Source organism: Temnothorax nylanderi, unplaced genomic scaffold, assembly GCF_030848795.1.
Source record: "Temnothorax nylanderi isolate EJ_2023f unplaced genomic scaffold, tnyl_v1.0 TNYL_tig0144_pilon, whole genome shotgun sequence".
NCBI lineage: Eukaryota > Metazoa > Arthropoda > Insecta > Hymenoptera > Formicidae > Temnothorax > Temnothorax nylanderi.
This window is the reverse complement of record NW_027249206.1, coordinates 193,886-214,123: the sequence shown is the minus strand read 5'-3', so window position 1 is coordinate 214,123 and position 20,238 is coordinate 193,886. Positions and strand designations below refer to the sequence as shown.

Here is a 20,238-nt window from a genome sequence, read left to right as displayed (position 1 = left end):
GTCGCGCGAGTGTTGCCTATTTATCGCGATACGCCAACGTCTCGCGCGAGTCACGAATTACGATTTTGGTGTTACCGACGGTAACGTTTCGACCAATGTACGCTAATAATACATGCAACTTATTAACTAGTATATACAACTAACACTAAGGATGCTGATATTGACTATATACAGGCGAGCGCCAACCATTATGATAAAGATATAATTTGCAGAAGACAAGTATTTTTTTATAAACAAAAAAATATTAGTTATTTGTTATAAAAGCATTTTCATCAATTCGCCTTATATCTAAAATACAAAAAATAATATAATCACAGAAATATAAGTTATTTCGTACATTGTAAGCTTATATAGATGATCCCTTACGAAAAAAACACCCAAGGTTCGGGTGCCAACTTTGGGTGTTTACACTCTATTTTCGGTGTCAACGCCTAAATTTTCAGTGTTAACACCAGCATTTGAGTGTCGACACACAAAGTTTCGGTGTTGATACTTAACTTTTGGTGTCGACACCCAAAATTTGGGTGTCGACATCAAAAGTTGAATGTCGACACCGAAACTTTGGGTGTCGACACCAAAATTCGAGTGTCGATACCGAAACTTTGGTGTCGACACCCAAAATTTGGGTGTCGACACCCAACTTTTGGTGTCGACGACACTCAGGTTTCAGTGGCGACACTCAACTTTTGGTGTCGACACTCGGGTTTCAGTGTTGACACCCAATTATAAAACAAAAGATAAAAATTATAAAATGCAAGATTAAAATTTTAACTTATTATGAGGCCACATTATATATATATCTGACTTTGAATAATATATATATATATATATATATACTTAAGTAGCAGATGATATTTTTTAAATGTTTTTTAAATATTTATTTTTCATTAATTATACATTGTACAATTTATTGTAAAAAAACACCTTTTTTTAATATTTATTGAATATTTATTTTACATTAATAGTAGGTAAGCTAGGCCGGTTCTACCCCAGGGGATCCGAGGGGGGGTGAGGGGCGGGGGGTATACCGCGGGAGGGGGGGAGTACCGCGGGGAGGGGGAGGGGGGAACCGCGTTTTCGGGCGCCGCGGGGAGGGAGAGAGGGGGAACCGCGTTTACGGGCGCCGCGGCGAGGGTAGGGGGGAACCGCGTTTTCGGGCGCCGCGGGGAGGGGGAGGGGGGGAACCGCGTTTTCGGGCACCGCGGGAGAGGGGGAGGGGGTACCGCGTTTCCGGCGCCGCGGGGAAGGGGTCCGCGGGGTGAGGGGACCCGCGTTCGCGTTTTCGGGCGCCGCGGGAGAGGGGTCCGCGGGGTGAGGGGATCCGCGTTCGCGTTTTCGCCGCGCCGCGGGGTGAGGGGCGACCGCGTTCGCGTTTTCGCCGCGCCGCGGGGAGGGGCGACCGCGTTTTCGCCGCGCCGGTACGTGGAATTAAATAAATTTATATTATACATAGAAATCTTGCTTACCACCGCTGGATTTGAATCAGAAACCCCCGGCTCGTGAGTCAGTCACATCCCGCACTGTGTGACACAATATTGATGAATACGTTTTGTATTGTCTATATATGTTACAGTTATTGTTAGCAGTAGAGTCTCTTAGCAGTATAGGCCATAGTCTCTTAATTTTAAACAATAATATATACACTTAAAATAGTTAAAAAAATACTATTTCAAAGCAGTTAAAATTTACACAAAAACACACATAGGACACAGATTACATGGTGAAATTAAATATAATGGGTCTCCACATGACGAACAGAAGAGACCGTCCATTAGTATATAAGGCCTGGTGTCATGTTTACGATAAACGTACAGCATTGAGAATAATCCACTGATTCTCACAATGCATGACGCACAAAACTTCACCTGTCCTGGAGTGAAATAACAGTATGTGCAGCACATCTTTGTCAGAGGATTTAACGCATTAATTTCAGCTTCATTCAACACTCTGAAAATTTCATCCGGAATATCCTCATCAGCCATTTCACTATCATAACATGAATCGTCTGACAATATAGCATCATCATCAACTTCCATTCCTTCCTCTTCATTCACTTCTATTTCTTCAGGCACTTCCATTTCTTCATCGTTTGCTTCAACTTCCATTCTTTCTTCTCCTTCAAACTGCAATTCTTCGAAATCCATTTTATATACACTCTGTTCCACTCACGCGCTAAAATATAAACTTTGGAAAATATCCGAAGTTTCTTTTCCAATCAAATTCGCTGTTGAGAAACTCCCGGTTCGATCGAAGATCGGCGATCCCCAATTCGCGACGGATCAAATATCGCGCTATGTCGACGTTCCACAAGTTCAATCTGCTACAATTTCTCATGCGCGGTTCGCTGATTTTCACGATCCTGAATTTAGAATTGAGCACCGGTTTGCACAATTTTATGTACTCGTCGCTCATATCGCGTCATGTGCTGTACTCGCGACTTTCGGTCCACGACTACTGAGCATACCCTCAAATTCATCCTTCTATATCCCACTATTGTCACATTGTTTGTTTAACATATCTAATTTCACAATGATCAAAGCATCCGTACGGATGCGCCTTGCGAAAAATCTACGATGTACAGTTTTGCACGTGTGCGATGAAGTCACCGCGAGACACGTATGTTCATGAAAACGATATCGCGCCATTAACTTTCAATGGTTTATCTGTATAACTGCTATTGAACCGCTATCAAATTTCTTTAAAACAGCTATAAAACAACAACTAAAAACAGCTATCAAACAACTAAAAACATCTTTAGAAACAACTAAAAACAACTAAAAACAGCTATCAAACAACTAAAAACATCTTTAGAAACAACTAAAAACAACTAAAAACAACTATCAAACAGCTATCAAACAACTAAAAACAACTAAAACAGCTTTAAAAACAGCTATCAAACAACTAAAAACAATTAAAAACAACTAAAACAGCTTTAAAAAACATCTATCAAACAACTATCAAACAACTAAAAACATCTTTAGAAACAACTAAAAACAACTAAAAACAACTAAAAACAACTATCAAACAGCTATCAAACAACTAAAAACAACTAAAACAGCTTTAAAAACAGCTTTTGAACAGCTAAAACAGCTTTTGAATAGCTTTTAAACAACTAAAACATCTATATTATATTACAAACTATGTGGGAAAAGGAAATAAAACATTTTATATATACATATATAGTTTATTTAAAAAAAATCATAATTTTTTCTGGTGTTGCGACCACCAGTTACATATTTTTAATACATTTTGTAATGCGCAATTCTTAACATGTTTTTCACATCTTATAGTATTAGTAACATCTAGATTATTTAAAGATTCGATATCTTCGTAATCGGCATCCAAAGTCTCAATGTTTAGATTTTTTCTAGCTTTATTCTCAAGTAGATCCACCAGTTATTCTCGTTTCTGGCATCCCTTGACGTACACAAGAGTCGACGTCTCGTCGCCCTCTCCAAGCACGGCCGATGTAATTAAATGTTTCGCCATGCTGTATGGCACGTTTCCATCCTCCCATCGTAGTCCATGGTGATTTGCAATCAACCAAGAAGCGCATGATTTGTCGGATTTCGTGAGGAGACTCCATGGCATGGGACATGTAAAAATGTAATGCGCCAAAACGGTCCCGTTTCTCAGAACCGCCACCTCCTTTACGACAAATTTCATCCCGACGGTGAAGCCTTGCAGATCGACAAACGTTGGTACGATCATGACGAAACGACGGAGCAATCTGTATCTTATCGCGGTACATCAGTGTATCTTATATCGCAATACCCGCTGATATTGCAATTTACATGATTTTGCGCACTACGTTCGACAATGGACAGTATTCGATTACGCGATCATGCAAGATGAGACAATAGGCGGTAGTATTTGCCGGTACATTCTCTTTGCAGTCAAATTCTATTCGCACATCCACGGTGGCGCTCTTGACAGATTCGTTTTGTCGCGAGCAATCGATGACAACAAAAGGTCCTTCCATCAGGAATGTATACAAGCTGCAAAGCGTATCACTGGAATCGTATCCGTAATAAGCTTTACGAAAACGCGCATACATATCGAAAAGGACGGCGTATCGATTTTTGCCAAAATCCAGATTCAAGTCGTCGTACGGATAAAATTCAGAGTTTAGATAAAGTTTCACGTTGGTCAAGTTACAGTCATCGAATACGCTAACATTTTGAGACATGATATTCTTGCGCCCGGTCTGCAGCGCAAAGATAACGTATCGCGGCTTCTCCAGCTGAGTCGCCGTTTTGACGGCCCACGAATGCTTGGTCGTGCTCTGCAACATGGGGTACTCGTACAGATCCCACGAACGGAAACTAACACTAAGATATCGCCCGCTTTTCAAGGCCCGTAGCATGGATAGCTTATTGATCTCGTTTAATGTGACGTGAGGCATTCGCCACTGTACTTTAAACAATTCAATTTCCGGCTCCGTCGCCGGATTTCCCACAATGCAATTGTTGTCGCTGCGCGCTCGTATCAAAATTAATTCGTGACGAGCGTTAACAACCACGCGTTTGTAATCCTCGCAAAAGCCCAGCAACCTCTTGAGCGGTACGCAAAAGTTGAAGTATCCTTCCGGTACGCTCGATGAAACGTCCCATCCAGCATTCCGCATGAGTTGAGAATCATTATACGATAGCGATACATAGTTCTTGATGGTACTGGTTATTCCAACGTTTCTGTTGCGATCAATCTCCACACCGTTGAGCTCGTATCGAATCTCATCGAACATGAACGCTGCACAATTATTCGCAAGCGTTGCCTGAGACTCGTCATTCCTTTTCTTTATCGTCAATCTTCCTTCAACGTAGAGAAAGCTCTCGCACGGCAACGTGTATAAATCCTGTTGTTGTATGGGTATTCTTATCTCATCGTTATGTCCAAACGTTGTGTTGGCGTACGGATTGTACGTGTGTGTCTCAATCTTGACGACGCTGTCGTCAAAGATCGGTTCACCTCCAATGTTTAAGATATTAGCCATTTCGTACGACGAAACCCAATGATTTCAGAAATTCAACGTTCAACGCCGTGAGTTTCTTCTTTGGCGATCGGATTGTCTCTCTAATTTTGTTTCTCGTCTGTTGCACCTGCTCAGCTTCGTTCAGTACAAGCATCTCACGTTATCGCTGTCGTCTTCGTACATGCAGTCTAACGGTGATCTCCTCTCCACGAAAATCAATCAATCGGCCGTCCTGATCCACGACGCGAAGCGTCAAGTCCGAAATGCTCCGTACGATGATCGGAAGGTAAATGATCTGTGCGGCGTTTCCGATATCTTATATCCTGGAGGCACACTCGGTGAAAACTCGTGTATCGTGTGCACGTACTTGTCGTTGCTGTACGCACCCGCGGTCACGTTACACTCTATGCGAATGATGTTTACGTTGATGATATTTATCGGAACATCCGATTCGTGCCATTGTCGCGACTCCAGCACGCGATTCGCTGAAAATCCCAGCAGCGATCCAATGTTGTTCGGTTTGGCGAAATTTATCCGATAAGCGCACTTGATCTCGCTCTTCATCGTATTGTTATTAGCCCGAATAATAATCAATGGGTGCGATTCATCTTCGTTTATCGAGACATTATTGGATTGATCCCATAAAAGAGCGCGTTTCAGATACATGTCTATATCACGCAGTTCGTACGATCCTTCGGGTATGGTAATCTCCTTGTCGTCGTCATAGTAGAATTTATTGTTCGACGAATTCACGTTCGGTATCGTGTAATAGGTTTCAAAATCTGTCAGACCGAGCTCGTAATCGCCATCGCTCAAATCCACTGCGGGAAAGTAGCTTACCGCGAGGATGCTGCTCTTGCCGGTGAGCGTAAATGTCAGTGACATGTTTGAATGAATACTGAGATTAAACAGCGTAACGCCGGTCTTTAAATTGATTGTCAGCCGACTGTAGAAAACGCAGACACAGTTGTCCACAATTGCTTTGATCGTATCGCTGATATGGCGTGCGATTGTACTCTATTACATTGTTCTTTAGATACTGCGCCAATTCTCTCGGTGGTCGAAGATTGCCAAAACTGTCGAAATATATGGCACGATCTTCTCTCTTCGCGTACGCCACCCAGTGAGTACCCGGTCCCTCAGTATTATCCAAATTCACGATACCGCTCTCGTTTCGACGTACACCGCCGATCGGTAACGAGTCGCGCATGAAAATACCTCGAAAATATGGAATGCGCATACGTTTTGCCAATTGTTGCAGTTGTACGTTGGTAGTTACGCCCTGGGGAATTTTTAGCGTCTCTTCGACGTTTTTTTTTTTCTTGAGACTCCCCGTCCGCGTTTGTATGGAGCGAGATAAAGTCCGTGACCTTCCATGGCGCGATTGTGACGTTGCATCTCTTCCAGCTGACGCCGCGCGGCTTTGTTATCGTTCACGGCCTTTGCGACTCCCGCCGCTCCGCCGACCAACGAACCGAGAACCCCTAATAACGGCAGGATCGGTAGGATACCGCCGCGTTTCGCTATCGGAAGTATTCGCTTGTTCTTCTTCTTTTTCTTCGTTTTCAAACCCATACCGAGTTTCGTTTTAGCCTTCATGGCCGCCCAGACGGTTGTAGCTGCAGCTCTCTCTCCGAGAGTCGAATCGTTCGCGGTGACACGTTTTCGCGCTTTCGCGGCAAGTATATTGTCTGCCACGTGTCGTTCTGCGAGATCGCTGCTACGCGAGTAGGCTATGTCGTGCTCGCGACACGCTGCGTCCAATGGATTAATACCCCGATCACCTCTTGCCAATCGTGTTTCTAAATGAGTTCCCGGACCGCAAAATTGATAGCCGGGAATGTGTAATTCGATCGGAAGCGCGTTTATCGCGCGATTCAACAGACCTCGACCTATCTTCGGCGACATTCGCCGCAGTTTTTTATCAACGGCGGCGGACCGTCGATGTGCGTTTGCTGACACGGCAAATTATAATGTATTAAACAGCGACGGTATTGCTGAACCTCCGAATCTGCCTTGATATGTTCGGGAAGCTTATCCCACAAATAATCTATATGATTATAAAACTGCCGTAGTAGAATGACCTTTGGTATATACTTTAACTGCTCGGCGGTTAAATTGTAAATATCGCTGTTATCCGACACGAGCAAAAACATTTTAAAGACTGAGCATCTCAGCTCTACGCGCCTCTATAAATAGGCCAGCTTTCTCGATACTGTTTTTCATTCGTTGTGGAGGGGAGGTAAAATGCGGTTCGTACGACAATCGCGGACGATCAAAGTGACAAACTTTGACGATAGGATACAGTTAACGAAAGAGGTACGCAAACATGGAGACATGCTACCGATTTCTATACGTGGTATCATCTGCGGTCCGTCGAATTGCGGCAAGACAAACGTCTTGATAAGCTTGCTGGAAAGTCCGCACGGTGTACGTTTCGAGAACGTGTATGTGTACTCGAAATCGTTGCAACAGTCGAAATACCGATATTTGGAGAATATACTAACACCGATAGAAGAAATTGGCTACTTTACGTTCTCGAATAACAGTGACGTCATTCCACCGAGCGATGCGCTCCCGAATTCTATTTTTATCTTTGATAACGTGGCATGCGACAAGCAGGATACGATAAGAGAATACTTTGCAATGGGCCGGCACGCGAACGTTGACTCCTTCTATCTTTGTCAGACGTATGCAAAGATACCGAAGCATCTTATACGCGACAACGCGAATTTATTGATTCTGTTTAAACAGGATGGTACCAATCTGAAACACATATTCAACGATCACGTAAACACAGATATGTCATACAATGATTTCAGTAAATTGTGTCATACATGTTGGCAACAAAAGTATGGATTCGTGGTGATAGACAAGGACAGCGCGATTTCGAATGGTCGATACAGAAAAGGATTTAACGACTTTGCGATACCGAAACGTGGTTAGTTGTTGTCGACGCGCCGATTGAACAACGTTATCGCGACATGGACAGCGGCGAGGAGATTAGAGAGCGCGAGAGGATAGCAAATCAAATTGCGAAAACGAGCGATTCGATTCGCAAAAAGTATCACGCCTTGAAAACTGGTAAAATGGAGGAAGATATTGCGTTGGAGAGACACTTTAAGCCCATCATCGAGCCTCTAAGGCAGATTGCCGAAAACACCGTTGGCAAAGAATCTGACGTGTCAAAGATTGAGAATGAAACGGCGTGGGAAGACGAAGAGCCAAAGTTCAAACAAAAACGACCAAACGCCTCGTTTAACGACTCTGTAATGGCTTCAACTCCGGTTACGTTGAAACGATCGATAAATGTGCCATCTAATTTGAGCGAAATAACCAAAATTTTACAACCGCATAAATCGAAACGATCGACAGGTCCATTGAATGAACCACCGATAATCTCTGCGCCTTCCGTGCAACCCACAATGCTCGAATCACTCGCAAACGAAGATGTTTTCGAAACCACGGATGACTCACTCGTGACGTCCGTTCGACAGCAGTTGCAAACATCTGAGGGTCGAGAAACGTTGCGAGATCACTTTGGTCTATTGGGCCAAAAGTACGTCGGGGCAGTTCTGAGCGGCGATCAAGAAAGCGGTATAGACACCGTATACGGCGTTTATTTCAGCAACGATGGAATGATGCTCGGTAATAAACGTTTTGACGTGAACAACGCGGACAACATAATTATCGACGGCATACGATACGCTGGCACACGCGGTCTTTACGAGTTGATCTTTAAGAAATTTCCCAATGACGATATCTACACGGAGGACGATATGCAAACATACAAGAGCATTCTGTTGACGACGAGTGCTCATAAACGCAATTATGATGCTCACGCTCGAATAAATGGCAACAGGGGATACAAGTACACAGAAATAATCGCACCGTTGATTTCGGGTAAAAAAGCTGGAAAAGGTATACCGCGTGCCATGACATTAAACGGCAACAAGATCGACCATATAATTGCATCGTCGATTTCGGGTAAAAAAGCTGGAAAAGGTATACCGCGTGCCATGACATTAAACGACAACAAGATCGACTATGTTCATTGGGACGATCCCAACGAGCTTGTAGATCGTCTCCGATTGCTCGAAGCTTCGCGCCTAGCGGGTCACACCGGTCACGATAACGAGATCCTGTCAATTATCGAGGAACTTCGCGAGGCTGGACTTATTATAAATTAAACCGCGCGTCGGCGAGTCGTTTAATCAACATCGAAATGCCGATCAACAAGTTTGGTATATCGCTCGGAAGAGGCGGTGCGGAACCGTACTATCAATGGAGCGGATTAATCAGAAATTACGTGCGCGATAACGCTCTTTGCATGGTCGCCACCGACTTTGACGCGAAATCGCGCAAGATTCGACGGATAGCGCCGCCTGTAGATGATGGCGATGCAGCCAATAAACGTTACGTGCAGCAGAGCGTGCAAATTTTGAAAGATCAGCAGGATGAAATCGAGAGAAAGATGGCCGCATTCCAGAATAACGTGCAAATTACCCTAAACGAACTTCAAAAGATGATTCAAGATGTAATTGCGAATCATCGCGAATAGATAAGAACGTACATCTGGTCGCTGCGTCAGTTGCGCGTCAGCGTCATGGCTAGTAAGAAGCAATCAACTGAGAAACGGAGGCTGGTGGAAGAACTACACGCTCCTGCGAGAAGAAATTTTTCGCGAAGACGCGTCATAGTGCGCGGATACGATGACCTGTGGCAGGCGGATGTGGTCGAGATGCGTTTATACACGCGATTCAACAGAGGCTACTACTACATACTCACCGTTATCGACGTGCTGAGCAAGCACGCATGGGCCGTACCGCTCAAGGCCAAGAGCGGAACCGAGGTTACTACGGCGATAGCGAAAATAATTCGAGACGGCGGAAGATGTCCGAAAAATCTGCAGACTGACAAGGGCAAAGAATTTTACAACGCAAACGTGCAGAAACTCTTAAAGAAACATAATATCAATCACTATTCGACCTATTCCGTAATGAAGGCATCGGTCGTCGAACGATTCAATCGCACGCTCAAGAACGATATGTGGAAAATGTTTACGCTCAACGGAAATTACAAATGGATCGGCTCGCTGCCGGGTCTCGTATCGGATTACAACGCGCGAAAGCATCGAACTATCGGCATGCGACCCATCGATGTTACCCCCGCGATCGCCGACAAGCTCCTAACAACGGTGTACAGCCACGTAAAGATCGCTGCTCCCGCGCGATTCAAAGTGGGCGACTCGGTACGCGTGAGTAAATTCAAGACAATCTTCGAGAAAGGATACACGCCAAATTGGACCACGGAGGTGTTTAGAATCATCAAAGTGCAGAAAACTAATCCCGTGACGTACCTGTTGGAAGATTCCTGCGGAAAACCCGTCGCCGGCGGCTTCTACGAATACGAGTTACATCGCGTTGCCAATCCCGACGTGTATCTCGTTGAAAAAGTTTTGCGCAAAAGGGGGGATGAGGTTTATGTAAAGTGGTTAGGATTTGATAATTCACACAATTCATGGATACACAAGAATAATGTATTGTAAAAATTTATTACAATATAAAAACATATTATACATACAATTGAGTCATTTATTTTCATACATATCTAAATGTATTTACAATTGTATTTTACAATGATATTTTATAATGCCCCCATGGCAGCGTCTCGGTAGAACCGGGTATAATGTATCGTTTATCATCGTACGGACTTAGAGCTATTTTCGTTTCGGACACGGTGTATACCTCGTGCTGTTTGGATCTTATGCAGGTCTGCTGTCGCGTTATTTCAATTTCATCGCGCAGACACCGCGTGTAATCGTCGAACGTTATCGACCTGGCTACGACGTTACTCTTAACACCTTTAGCTTTTTTCGTATCTTTCTTACCGTCTACTCGCAAGGCATACATCTTTGCTCTAAGCCCGACGAATTCGATCATTATCGCACCGTTATTTTCGTCTTTCATTAAGCCCGGAACTTTTTTATTGGCGAGTGGGATACCGTACGCATTATCGACCGCGTAATCGCTAGTATCAAATCTAATAATGTGGCGCTTCATGGTGTCATACACATCTTCGCACTCGATATGATAAATGAGACTGTCAGTATCGGTGTACGTGACTTTACACTTGTCGCGATACAACGGTAACATGTACTCGTGATGAAATTCGTACAAACATGTCTTGGATATATCGAGGATGCACATACCCACGTAGATTGGTTTGTCGAACTTCACCTCGAGTTTTCGCATTTCTATTGCTACTAAATTCTCCGAAAAGACGCTTCGGCTATGAAAATTTGGTTTCGCGATCAATGCCTCCGCGCCGTATCTACCCTCCCAATGAGTCACGAGTCGCACGTCAACGTGATTGCGCACATTCTCCATGGTTTTGCCAAACACAGCATTATTCATCAATTTGTATAAATTTTTCTCGAAATCATTCTTGGCCAATGTTCTAAATTTCGTATTAAGTTCTATATAATCGCGAAGCCATGGAGATTGCGCGAATTTCAATATGCGGTGAATCTTTGCTACACGGAGACCGTGACGAGTGCACTGCTGCAGGTTGCGATAATGTATGACATAACGTTTCTTATCGTATAATGTTGCGAGGAGCTTGTCCTGTCGCTTACCGGGTGGTTTATCGCGCGTCGGACAGAATGGTAGGTCAGTGTGCGCGTCGTGAAGATGTTGCGGATACTCCAAGTCGACTTCGAGAATGTAGCCTATCGTGGAATCCACCGCAACATCTATAACATTAAAATCGGTTACGTCGTCGACCCATTGAAAATCTGCGTAAGGCAATGGTTGACACATTGCCCAGCCGTATAAGTTGTTTACGTCAAAATACATCAGATATGACGACGGTTTCGATGGATCGTACGACTGCATGTACTTGTTGTTGGCCAGCGCGTATCTGTTTGAACATTGACTCAAACCGCCGCGTATGCCGCGTTCGATAAACATGACCATGTCAATGTCAGTGAGCAATTCGAAATTGATACGTGTATGCTTCAACATAGCATCCCACGTAAAACCTGGTAGAGTATAATAATACGCCGGATCGAGTCCATAACTCGCGACGCAGCTATCGCGAAAATTTTCAAAGATATCGGCCAACAGCAAGACATCGGTTTTGAGATATAAATCGCTGTAGTCACCGAGCGTTCCAATGGAGAACCGCTGCCAGACGTTGACGGCGTGCGCGTAATCGCTCTCGGATACGGTGTCACCTGTCAATGAACTATAAAACGAGTCGCGCGGTGGTAAACACGAGTCCTCCAACTTTTCGACGCAGTCAATGTACTCATACGGAAATACGCCTTTTCGTGTCAGCATATCAAAATTTTCTGCGGATATTTTACAAAATTCGCGTTGCAATATTCGCAGTTTATCCTTGCTTAGATAAGATGCCAATTTGTCGAGACTAGCGGTGAGAAACTTGTACGAATCGATAAATCGCAATTTGACGCAAGTTTTCTTATCTTTATCTTCGGTGCTTTTAACGTTTTTTGTAAATGAAATGTATTTCTCTTTTGTGATTGGGAGCAAGTCTACATGTCCTTCGTACGCTGTTGCTATTTCAGTTATAATAAAATGCGCGTCGTAGCCAGATAAATTATGAAAAACTATGGGAATGCAATGCGAATCTTTGTAGTTCAGATTACAGTTTGAGTGCGCGGGACCTCTGTACTGACCGGTCAGATGACAATGATCGCGTACTCGCACGTCGTCTGGCTCGAACGGTTTTTCGCACACGTGACAGTGCGTTGCGCTGTTGAACTTTTCCCACTCGTCTCGCGTGAAATTCGCCATGGGTACATTAGTGGACAAGATTGTCTTTACGTCGTGAGCTAAACGTCTTAGCTCCTCGGCGAACCACGCGACGCAATCCTTATCGCGACGAAACCGATACATTGATAACGAATTGTCGTACGAGCAACGCACGTAGTACCCTATGCTAAACACGCGATGATGTTGATATGTGTACCTGGACGTTTCCGGATCCGCTTCCATCTTCTCCAGGGTACATTCCAGGTCGGCGTATACGATAAATGGAACTCGTTCCTTCCTGTTGTGATTTTTAAAGGCCAACCACTTGTCGTTATCGCTCGGTAACTTGATCGCGCAGTCGTTCATCTCCTGACAGTCGACGGTGTGGGCTTCCAATTTCTCGCTGGAGCCGAAGTAGTGCAAACATCTGTAAATAAAGAATTTTTTAAATATATTTTTTACGTAAAAATTATTTTTATTATTTATTAGAATGTATACTCACCGATCGCAAAAGTATTTCCTGTGCTCTTTTTTACTCAATTGCGAGCTCACGAGGCGGGACAGGTTCTTGATCCATGCAAAATGTCCCACGTTGTCGTCATGCACGTACAGCAGATTTACATGCCTGCCCATCTTTCGACCAGTAACCCGTATTGGCAAGATAGCAAGTTCCTTGTTTTTTTTCTCGATGCTGTAGACGTTGATGGAGATGTCGTTGTGATCTTCAAACCGTTTAATTTGATCCAACGTCATTGGAAACTTAATGTTTGTAAGATTTAGCACCGACGTGTAATGTGGATACGACGATTCCCGTTCTGCATGTCTCTCGGCTGGATGCAGAGCAGCCACCACTGACCATGCGAAACATGCATTGTCCATTGATCGCACGTTTATTACCGCTCTCTTCACTTTAATTTCTCGCGGTATTTCCACAAAACACCCCGCGTGCAATGGATTGTACTTGTTCACATTTACCGTTAAATTGAGTATACGCGACAACGCCCATCCGCTATCACGTTCCTGGAATTCCTCCAGCGATGCTAGGGTAGGCTCGATGACGTGTCGCTTGTACCACTCACACAGATCGGACTCACGGAAGAGTTCATAGTTTCTCGTTGCGATACTTTTATTTGCGCGTTTGTCACCCGCAACAAATTCACCATTAAACATTGTGTTTATTTTTACATTGTCATGTCGTTGCATGACGTTCCGCACATGAATGAGTACAATGTCTCTCGCATCTTTGAGAAATTGATGAGGGCCGATGTGTTTGGAATTTATTACCACACCGGTCAGTATACGACTTTCAAAGGCCGTATCTATCTCGCGCCATCTGAGTCCTGTCTCACTCGCACTGTATCCTGCACCCACATGCACGAAACGTTGACGTACCGAGTCTTTCAGACCTTCGAGTCGTGCGATACAGGCGACCAACGACTGTTTGAGACCGATCGATAATCGTGGCCGTTTAATTCGGCTTTGTTCTTCCAACGATTCGATAAACTCGTCGCATCGTTGCTCCCACGCGGCAAAGTCTTCCCTCGAATTTAAAAGGGTGGATTGGTCCAACAACTCTTGCTCCATGTTCCTCTTTCTACCACAATTTGTTGTACTCGCGACTTCCAGTCCTCAACTGCTGAGCGTATCCCCCAGATTCGTCCTTCTATATTCTACTAATGATGCATCGTTTGTTTTTATCATATCTAATTTCATCTCTGTATCCGTACATTTGCGCCTTCCGAAAAAATGCAAAATTTGCAGTTTTGCACGTGTGCGATGAAATCATTGCGAGACACGTATGTTCTTGAAAACGATATCGCGCCATTGACTTTCGGTGATTTGATCTGTATCAATGCAGCAGCCGTACATCGGCGCTATTTGCAAAATTTGCAGTTTTGCACGTGTTCGATGAAATCATCGCGAGACATGTATGTTCTTGAAAACAATAACGCCCCATTGACTTATGTAAAATTGCAGAATTTGCAGTTTTGCACGTGTTCGATAAAATCATCGCCAGACACGTCGCGACATGTTCTTGAAAACAATATCGCGCAATTGACTTATGCGAAATTGCAAAATTTGCAGTTTTGCACGTGTTCGATGAAATCATTGCGAGACACGTATGCTCTTGAAAATAAATCATATTTGATGCCCGATGAGGTGATCTCATCACGAATGTTCTTGACAAAGATATCTCATTTAACATATATGTGGTGGTGGTCACCATGCAGCAGCAGCCGTACATTGGCGCTATTTGCAAGATTCGCATTTTTGTACGTATAAATAGTCTACGAGGATTCTAGAGCGCAGTCAAGTGTTTGATACGGTTCGAGTACGTCGCAAACAGCCTCCAGTTACGATGAACACTTACGGTGCGAACTACTACGTTCCAATTCAGGATGAAACGTGTGAGAAACAGCACAATGAGTAAGTACCGTTAATTTTCGTATATGCTTGTGCAAAAAAAAAATCTTTTATAAACATAATTGTATTTTTTCAGTTTTGATAAACCCCGCTACACGCCTCGTATTTTGGGAAGAAGATTTGCCTTGACATCGACAGCATATAAATTTTTGGATGTTGGAATCAACGCGGGACCTATGTCCTCTGTGGATATACTTATTGGCGATAATCGAGGCAATCGAATAATTTTGCCTCATGCAACGTGGGTGACATTCATCGAAAAACGTGCAGATATTCAGCGACTCGTGCAGTCACCGGCGCCTTTATCGCTAGCGTTTCGAGATCTGGAGCTCGTTAAAATACGTGACGCAGATATTGTAAAGTTGACATCGTGCGACACCAGCTTGTACATGAAACCGTCAACCGTACTCTTCCTATTCGAACTAGAACATTGCGTCGAAAATGTATATTTTCAACTATGTCAAAATGTTCACGGCGTAAGTGAAAAATTTAAACAATTTGTAACAATTTTACGCCAAAATTGTATTACCGATAAATGTAATGCAGTTAGAAGCTTGCATGAAGTTTATGATAAAAATTCGCTAATAGATTGCGAACTGTTGGCGTATGCTGCCGATACTATTGTGTATAATGCGCTACATGATAAATAAATGCATATAATATGATTTAAAAAGTTTTAATTATTTTTCCTTTTCATTTACCGTTCCCTGTCATTAAGCTGTCTTCGTTTATCGTTTAATTAAATGTAATAATAAAAATTAAATATTAAGATCTAAACGATTAAATATCGTCGGCGAAGAAAAGATACGCGATCGTAAGCGAGAACACGAACGGGAGCCGGGAGCCGGGAGCGAGAAGACGCGAGCGAGAACGCGCGAGGGAAAGAGAACGAGAAGACGCGCGCGAACGGGGGAGAGGGATCGCGCGCGACCGTGAAGACGCGCGCGAACGGGGGACGGGGGGCGCGAGAGAACATCTACGAGGGGGAGATAACGCGAGCGGGAGCGTGCCGTGTGACGTCACGCGGACCGACATGGCCATTGCACGCGGACTCCGCGGCGCGGCGAAAACGCGGTCGCCCCTCCCCGCGGCGCGGCGAAAACGCGAACGCGGTCGTTCCTCACCCCGCGGCGCGGCGAAAACGCGAACGCGGGTCCCTTTACCCCGCGGACCCCTCTCCCGCGGCGCCCGAAAACGCGAACGCGGGTCCCCTCACCCCGCGGACCCCTCCCCCGCGGCGCCGGAAACGCGGAACCCCCCTCCCCCTCCCCCGCGGTGCCCGAAAACGCGGTCCCCCCTCCCCCTCCCCCGCGGTGCCCGAAAACGCGGTCCCCCCTCCCCCTCCCCCGCGGTGCCCGAAAACGCGGTCCCTCCCCTCCCCCTCCCCCGCGGTGCCCGAAAATGCGGTTCCCCCCTCCCCCTCCCCGCGGCGCCCGAAAACGCGGTTCCCCCCCTCCCCCTCCCCGCGGCGCCCGAAAACGCGGTTCCCCCTCCCCCTCCTCGCGGTACTCCCCCCGCCCCTCACCCCCCCTCGGATCCCCTGGGGTAGAACCGGCTTAGCTTACCTACTATTAATTATTTGTTTGAACTAATGATTTAAACGCTCGACAGCACACGGATGTGCCTTCGCTTTGGTGTGCGTTGGCAGCATGTGAAGGGGATGCGCTGCTAGCGCATGCGCAGGGGCCATATTCTGTTCGTCGTCAGTGCTGTTAACGATGTCGGCGCAGCTTCTACACGATATGAAAAACCTGCGCAACGACGCTTATCGAACCGATAGTTATCGGTAGGTAGAAACGGAATACAGGCCCACCGCATCTCCTCCATATGCTGCCAACGCACACCACAAACCGAAGGCATATCCGGTGTCGCACATATGTGTCTGGTATATTTATAGTCAAGGTCGGTAAATGGACGCGGCGTCAGCGTCGCATGATCGCCATTTTTGCTTCAGTGAATATGTATGGCCCTTACGAAAAAAAACACCCTAAATAACACCCAAAAAACACCAAAAAATAATAGCGTAATTTCGGATACCCAAATGGCGTTTACACCATTTGAGCGTTAACGCCAAGAAAATTTTCGGTGTTATTTTTGGTGTTTTTCTTGGCGTTAACGCTCAAATGGTGTAAACGCCATTTGGGTATCCGAAATTACGCTATTATTTTTTGGTGTTTTTTTGGGTGTTATTTAGGGTGTTTTTTTCGTAAGGGTTGGATAAACAAAAGTGAAAAAATTCTCGATTTAATTATTATTTAATAGCTAGATTACATTAAAAATTTTTGTTGAAGTTATTTGGAGACTTGCATAAATAATTACCAACTCGAATAAGAATTATTAAAGACTTTACATTTTTTACTTTAATTAATAAGAATTATTTACTGGTTATACATGCAAATGTCGGATCATCCGATAGATAGCATTCGATGAGATCCGTTTCTCATATTTAAAATATGACAAACGATGGTATAAAGAACGGTACATAACCCTGATAACCGCCAACGATAGAAAATAATAAAAAATTTCTTATCGTTTTTAATATGGTTAGTGAATCGTTTATTTACGATACTTTATCAGAAATTCACGTTACAAAATACTTGGAATCCTATTGTAAATGTCTTATCAGCTGCACATCAGTTTCTATCGTTTTTAATATGGTTAGTGAATCATTTATTTACGATACTCCATCAGAAACTCACGTTACAAAATACTTAGGATCTTATCGTAAATGTCTTATTAACTGCACATCAGTTTCTATCGTTTTTATTATGGTTAATGAATCGTTTGAATCGGTTTTAGTCAATCCATTTCAATCGTTATGAATCTGTGAATTAAGGAATCAGATTCATACCGATTCATTTCTTTCAATCGGTTTTTATCATTTTGACGCCGGGAACGGAGCAACTAGCGCAAGGAGTCGGAGGCCGCTGGGCCCGGTGTTCGGTGTTCGGGAGTCCGGGCCGGCTACTGCCAGGAGGTCCTTATAGGAAGAGATCCCTCCAGTTATGATACTGGATTTCTCTGCTTTTCGCCTTGCAGGGGGTCTGCTTATATATTATGACTGGATGTATTTTAAATACGAGAAGCGCTTTCCATTATGCGCGGCATTGTCGCGACCCTAACAGCACATGTATATTCTGAGAATGTTCAGAGGATATTGTACAGTATAAGATATTATAAGGATGTTCTCAGTATATTAAGTACATCCTTAGTATATTCTATAGATATACAGAATATTAGTGCTGTTAGGGAAACTAATCGCCGATTGGTTGATGCGGATTCAATTTATATCATTGATATACGATAGAAAAGGAACCGATTTGCTGCCGTAAAGAAGATGATAAGTTGTATGTCAGAAAATCCTGATAAGAAACGATAGATGTATCGGTTCGATTAAGTCGTATAAATATCGACGAGATGTCTATTGTTTTAACCTTATAAAAACATAAACAAAGTAAGGTAAACGTCCCAGTGGCCGGACGGTTAAGCATGATTTGTCATAAATAATACAATTTATAATATTTAGAAAGATGTTTAATATAAATATTTGTATTTATTCGAAAACTTAAGATTCCCTTAAGCAGGGAAAAATTATTTTGACTCACATATATCAATTAATAATTTAATATTTACATAAATAATAGAGCGTGTCAATGTACCAGTGGCCGGACAGCTGAAATAGGTTGTGGCTTAGTGTCCGGACATACTTTTGTCCCAGTGGCCGGACAGCTGAAATAGGTTAGGGCCTAGTGTTCGGACATAACTTGTCCCAGTGGCCGGACAGCTGAAATAGGTTATGGCCTAGTATCCGGGCATAACTTGTCCCAGTGTCCGACCAATTAAAAAATTATACTTATTTTAACATTTGTAAATGAAGATAAATTGTCGGTGAATAGTTTTAATGCCTTTAAAAACATGTAATTATTACACTTACCGCAAAAATCTATCGATTCCAACAAGCGACACTGCATGACACTAACCTCTCATTTTTTAACAAATTACGTTCGCACATGCGTCCGGCGATTGGGACTACTGATATTTTTAATGTACCAGTATCCGGACACTCAAAATTATCGTTTTAATTGTGATTTTTAGGATGAATTTCGTCAAAACGAGTTTCTAACTAATCTTTAAAATTAGATAATTGATTATTTATTTACAAATATAATTAAATATCCAATTTTTATACTATTAGCTATATGCTTGCGCTTAACGAATCTGTTAACGATTGGCCATCATTTTGACAAACAACAGACACATGCTCATTTAATCAATTTTTTTAAATACAAAAATGTTTAATTAGGTTTACTTCTTTTTTCCAATTAATTGTTAAATATTAAATTTTTTTACAATAATTATTATTTTCATTTTTAATTGTTTAAATAAATATTTTTCTCCAATTTGTCCGGCCACTGGGACGTGTCCGGCCACTGGGACGTTTACCTTAGAAGGCTTTCAAATGATTCTATTTATATCATTGATATACAACAGAAAACGAACCGATTAGCTGCTGTACAGATGATGATAAGTTGTATGTCGGAAAATCCTGATAAGAAATGATAGATGTGTTGGTTCGGTTAAGTCATATAAATATCGATGAGATGTCTATCATTTTATTCTTATATATCCGTATTAATGCATACGGTAAAATTATTACCATAAATAACGATATATACTATATCGTGTATATACGATTGATCCAGACAGGCAATAATTGTACATATAGAAAACAATTCATAACTATAAAATTTGTATAGTTATTTTCTTATTCGGATCTAAAACGATAGAAACCGATTCGATTCGATTAATGTTTTATCTGTCTTCTAAATATGCAACGATAGAACCGATAAAATACGATTAAAAATGATACAGATATAGCCGTTTTTAATCGTTTTCTATCGGAGATGGTTACCAGGGAAATCAAGTGTACGGTACAATTTAAAAAGGTAAAAAAGGCGCCAAGTACACGCAATGTATTTTGTAAATTCAAAAATCCAATCTAAGTGGTAGTTTTATTTCTTCTTCACAAAATTATATTACCTAACTTAACTCAAGTGACATGTA

General features: G+C 43.1%; 2 protein-coding genes across 8 annotated transcripts in view; one reads left to right on the top strand and one right to left on the bottom strand.

Annotated features, from left to right (window-relative positions):
* Nucleotides 1–20,238, top strand: part of LOC139777305 (galectin-7) — a 275,279-nt gene that overhangs the window by 71,572 nt on the left and 183,469 nt on the right. The gene's annotated exons all lie outside the window — the stretch shown is intronic.
* LOC139777316 (uncharacterized) lies at nt 13,060–15,051 on the bottom strand. Its single transcript, XM_071714649.1, has one exon. The coding sequence runs from the start codon at nt 14,332–14,334 to the stop codon at nt 13,249–13,251; it is 1,086 nt and encodes a 361-aa protein (XP_071570750.1). The 5' UTR covers nt 14,335–15,051; the 3' UTR covers nt 13,060–13,248.

What these genes read in the sequence shown, in the direction of transcription:
- LOC139777316 (XM_071714649.1), bottom strand. Translation starts at nt 14,334, where the DNA reads ATGGAGCAAGAGTTGTTGGACCAATCCACCCTTTTAAATTCGAGGGAA.